This window comes from Miniopterus natalensis, chromosome X (assembly GCF_054644295.1).
Source record: "Miniopterus natalensis isolate mMinNat1 chromosome X, mMinNat1.hap1, whole genome shotgun sequence".
Taxonomy (NCBI): Eukaryota; Metazoa; Chordata; class Mammalia; order Chiroptera; family Miniopteridae; genus Miniopterus; species Miniopterus natalensis.
In genome coordinates this window covers 67,176,270-67,180,651 of record NC_142103.1, presented here as the reverse complement: position 1 = coordinate 67,180,651, position 4,382 = coordinate 67,176,270, and the positions used below count along the sequence as shown (strand labels likewise).

Sequence of the window (4,382 nt, the reverse complement as noted above, 5' to 3'; positions counted from 1 at the left end):
AAAGGGAAGCAGAACTCAATTGAAAAATGCATTTTCTGCCAGACTGGTGTGGCTCAGCAGTTGAGCATTGACCTATGATCCAGGAGATCAAGGTTCGATTTCCAGTCAGGGCACATGCCCGGGTTGAGGGCTTGATCCCCACTGGGGGCATGCAGGAGGCAGCCGATCAATGACTCTCTCATCATTGATGTCTCTCTCTCTCTTTCCCCCTCTCTCTTCCTCTTTCTGAAATTAATAAAGCTATATTTTTAAAAAAAGAAAAGTGCATTTTCTAAAACTGTGCCTGCCCACAGACAGAATGGGCTTACAAGGGGCTGTACTCCTGGTCATTGTAAGTGTGCAATAAGGACTAGGTGGCCATTTGTCTGCAATGGTAATGATGAGGAGGATGGCCCCAAAATAATAAAATATTCTGCATTAAGATCTGACAAGTCTAGAATTCCCACTTTTTGTGCACGCATAGTTTCTAGATCTTGCTATTTTTTCTCTTTTTTAGATTTGATACTTTTAAAAGTATTTACTAGCTTTTGTAGAGAGAATGGCTTCAGGTAATAGGAGAAAATAAATCACACAGCCAAATACACCAAGTTACTATACTTAAAAAAGGAAGCCTTAATATTGATAATATCTTAACATTTATTATAATTGTGTACATTAATGTGGATTAAGCAAGTATGATTAAAAACATTAGGCAATTAGAAAGCAAAAGTGTAACGCTTCTGGAGTCTGCAGAATTCCATGCCTTTTTAGAAATGAAAGAGGTTGTTTTGGATTGAAATCAATATTGATCTTGTAAGCTTTCTGTCAGTATCTTGCATGTTGGTTCTAAAACTCACTGAAAGGCAAAGTATGTCTTAAAGGTAGGGAAGCCACCCTATCTTGGACCTCTTCATCCTGCACTCTATCAGCTGAGCTTGTACCAGGACTCAGGGCTGGTACCTCCCACCCAAAGGAGTGACCTTTCTTTCCCTTTCACTCATTCACTCAGCACCTATGTGTCAGTGCCTACCATGTGCCAAGTCCCATGCTGCAGGCTAGACTTTACAAAGACCAGCTTATATTTAGTGTCAGTAATTGTACCACTTATTTCACTTGCTCCAGAGCAAATCTGATGCACATCTATGCAAATAAATGAATGTTCCTCTCTAATCTTTTGGCAGGAAGAACAAGTGCACCAGCCAGTGTGCATAGGGCTCAGAAACTGGAGAGAGATGGAGACATTTTCTAATTAAATCAAGAGAACAGGCCTTCATTTTTCATTAGAAACATTCTCAGGTTGTTCCTCCTCTGGAGGAGCTTACACAATGATGCTGTTCCCAAAGGCAGAGAAGCACAACTGAACCTGAGCAGAGCATCACTGGCCTGCATCTGTCCAGCCAGCGAATGGGTTTCCACTAGCATGGGACAGAGTCTGCACTGGAAAAATAGGCCACTGAAGGCCCTACGCTCAGATTGGCTAGCCCACTGGAGCTTTCCCTGGGTTGACAAACTCCCCTTTGGGAAGGTCTCTGAGTCAAATCTCTTCCCAGCTGAGAGCACCTCAGTTCAGAAGTGTTTTCATAGAAAGAGGAGGAGAGGGAAGAGGCGCAGTTTGGCTCTTTTGGTACTTCATGGGTGGGACCCACGATGCCCAGAGCAGTTTGATTTCAGACCTTCCCCTCTTTGTCAGAGTGTGCCTCAGGAGAGGACTGAGGGGGTTGTGTTATGTGGTAAGATTAAGTAATCTCTGCACAGTGATTGGCACATACTCAACACTAAATTAATGCTGGCTGTTGTGTTTACTATTACTGGAGACAGACAACAATGGTTCTGCATAATATAATGACCATCTTTCCAAGTTCCAATATCCTCATCTGTAAACGGGATAAGAATGCCCTTTGCACAGAATTAGTATGGGTATTAGTGCCATCACTTTGTGATAGTGTCTGGCATGTAGTAAGGCCTCAAGAAATGTTAGCCGCCTTCTTACTTTAGAAGATTTCTATGTAAAGTTTAGGGACTGGGAATTGAGGGCAAAGGTATTAATCAGCGATCAAGATTCAGACACAGATGTTCCTTTGGTCAGAAGCCTCCTAACAATCACATCCTATAGAATTTAAACCAAATTGTGTAAACTTTCTAATACCTGTCCACATGCCTGCAGGAAAAATAAACTCAACTATATAGTAAAAGGTGGGTAGAAGGAAGTAATTAAAATCTACTACGTAACTCAATCAAAAGCAACTAATTACTTTTAAAACTATATGGAAAGTTTAAAAATGTATATATGTCAAATAGACAAGCTAAACATTGGCCTATGCCAATCTCTAGCATTCAATGCCTGCGATTTACCCACCAGAGATCATCAACAGTCTTCAACCTGGCCCCTCAGAAGCTTCAGGGGTCTCCTTGTATAAGTCCCAAAGGTACACTCAGAGCTGTGAACCAAAATGTGATTTGCTATCTGTCCTAAGTCATTACACACTGAATGCAATGCTCCTGCCTATGCCTATCATACCAGGCCACCTAAACTCATCAGGAAGCCGACATACCTTAGAGAAGCAAAGGTGGAATTATTGTTCAATCCTCTTTGCTTGAGCTGGAAATAAGATCATGGATGTGAAGTGCTTTCTGACCTATAAAAAGCTACACACACAAGTAATTATCATAGCATTATTAACATATGCTATAGGATGTAAGCAAATTCAACTTGAGAAGGGCAAAAGCATGAAGAAATCAAATGGTGAGGGAAGAGGAGCCAGCAACTTGGGACAACTGGGGACGACCAAACTTGTCCAGGAGTCCTTAGCTTCTTCTCAGCCTGAGGGAGCTAAAAGAAAATAGAAGCAGCCATGAGATTAGAAATACACATCCAATCCAATGACCAGTCAGAAGCTCTTGGGGTGGGTGAGACTGCTTCAGGCATCAGGAGTACAGTGCAGGCTAATGTGCCTTCTGGAGAGAAGGCAAAACAGGCTTGTAGCTGGTGGAACACCTGATTGCAACACATTTCCATTGCCTTCAAGGGAGATATTCTGCTCTGTGCTTCTAGCTGAGTAGGTACTAGAGATAAAGGGCTGCCAGGATCTGGAAGGTAGTGTCCTATGGGCACTGGATCTCATGCAGCTCAGACAGTGGGGTCAATTCTGCTGGCTTTTAGCACGCAAACCTGTCTGCAGTCAGTGTTGACAATGTGGCCCAGAGGCTGCCCAAGGAGCCCTTCCTGGTCAGGCAAGCCCCAAGATGGCACCATTTCCCCCCACATATGCCTACTTATCTGGGCTTTTTACCTGCTGCTGCCTCTCTGCCCCCAGCTCCATCTTGTTTTACTGAACACCTTGGCTGTCGGGTTCTGATCTTATGCTATACGAGCAATGGTGAAGGTGGCCCAGGGGCCTATCCCAGAGAGCCCTGAACCTGAATCTGAAGTTCGGGGTTGAGGTCCTGATTATGCCATCTACCACCTAGGTGTTTCCACAAGTCCCTTTCCTTTCTAGGTCTTTATTTCCTTGTCCCCTAACGAGGCTAACAACACAGCACTGGTTGGCTTCCCAGGGCAGCTAGAGGGCTCAACTGAGGTGCTGCATGGAAGGTGCTTCTTGAGAGGAAGAGACTACAACCCCTGCAAATTGAAAGTTTTCTTGGGGAGGGTCTTTCCACCTAAGACTTCAAAGTATCATAGGGTAGCCTGGCCAGCATGGCTTTGGTTGAGCATCGACCTACGAACCAGGCAATCAGGACACATGCCCGGGTTGCAGGCTCCATCCCCAGTGGGGGCCGTGCAGGGCAGCCGATTGATAACTCTCTCTCATCATTGATGTTTCTCTCTCTCTCTCCTTTTCTCTCTCTGAAGCAATAAAAACATTTAAAAAAAAAGTATCATAGGGCATAGAGACAGAGGACTTGGGGCCCCCTGAACATACAGGCTAAGAGAAAAAGAAGTGTCCTGGGTTGTGACTCAGAGAGAGACGAGGGCACATTTATTCCCTCTGATAATCCTGGCTGTTTGGCCTTTGGGGTGCCAGCACCCACCTAGAAGAGCTTCTCATAGCATTTCCCACAGTGGATGGTATCACGGTGAATGAAGATCTGATCCAGGAGCTCACCCATTGGTTTATTGCAAATCCCACACTGAAAGAGAAAGCAAGCTAGAGATCAACATTCAAGTGAAGTGACATAAATGAGTGGAGTGGGGAGGGAACACCTGACCAAGGTAGGCAGGTAGACACTGAGCAGAAGGCACACCCTGGACTTTGAAGCAGACAATTAAAAAATGGCAGAAGACAGATACAAAGCACTTAAGCATATAACGTTAAGCATATAACTCACTGTATTATGTTTCTGTCATTTTAGTTACTGTGGACCAGGACTTGAACCTCAACTTAGCCAACAGATGTTGCTGA

At 44.2% G+C, this 4,382-nt stretch overlaps 1 protein-coding gene across 1 annotated transcript in view; it reads right to left on the bottom strand.

Moving 5' to 3' along the window:
* Positions 1-618: 618 nt before the first annotated feature.
* Positions 619-4,382, bottom strand: part of ZNF185 (zinc finger protein 185 with LIM domain) — a 50,723-nt gene continuing 46,959 nt past the window's right edge. The window contains exons 21-22 of the mRNA XM_087813332.1: positions 4,012-4,110; positions 619-2,809 (exon numbers count right to left, since the gene is read on the bottom strand). Coding sequence (XP_087669458.1) covers positions 4,012-4,110 — 99 coding nt within the window. The 3' untranslated portion in view covers positions 619-2,809. The remainder of the gene's footprint in view (positions 2,810-4,011; positions 4,111-4,382) is intronic.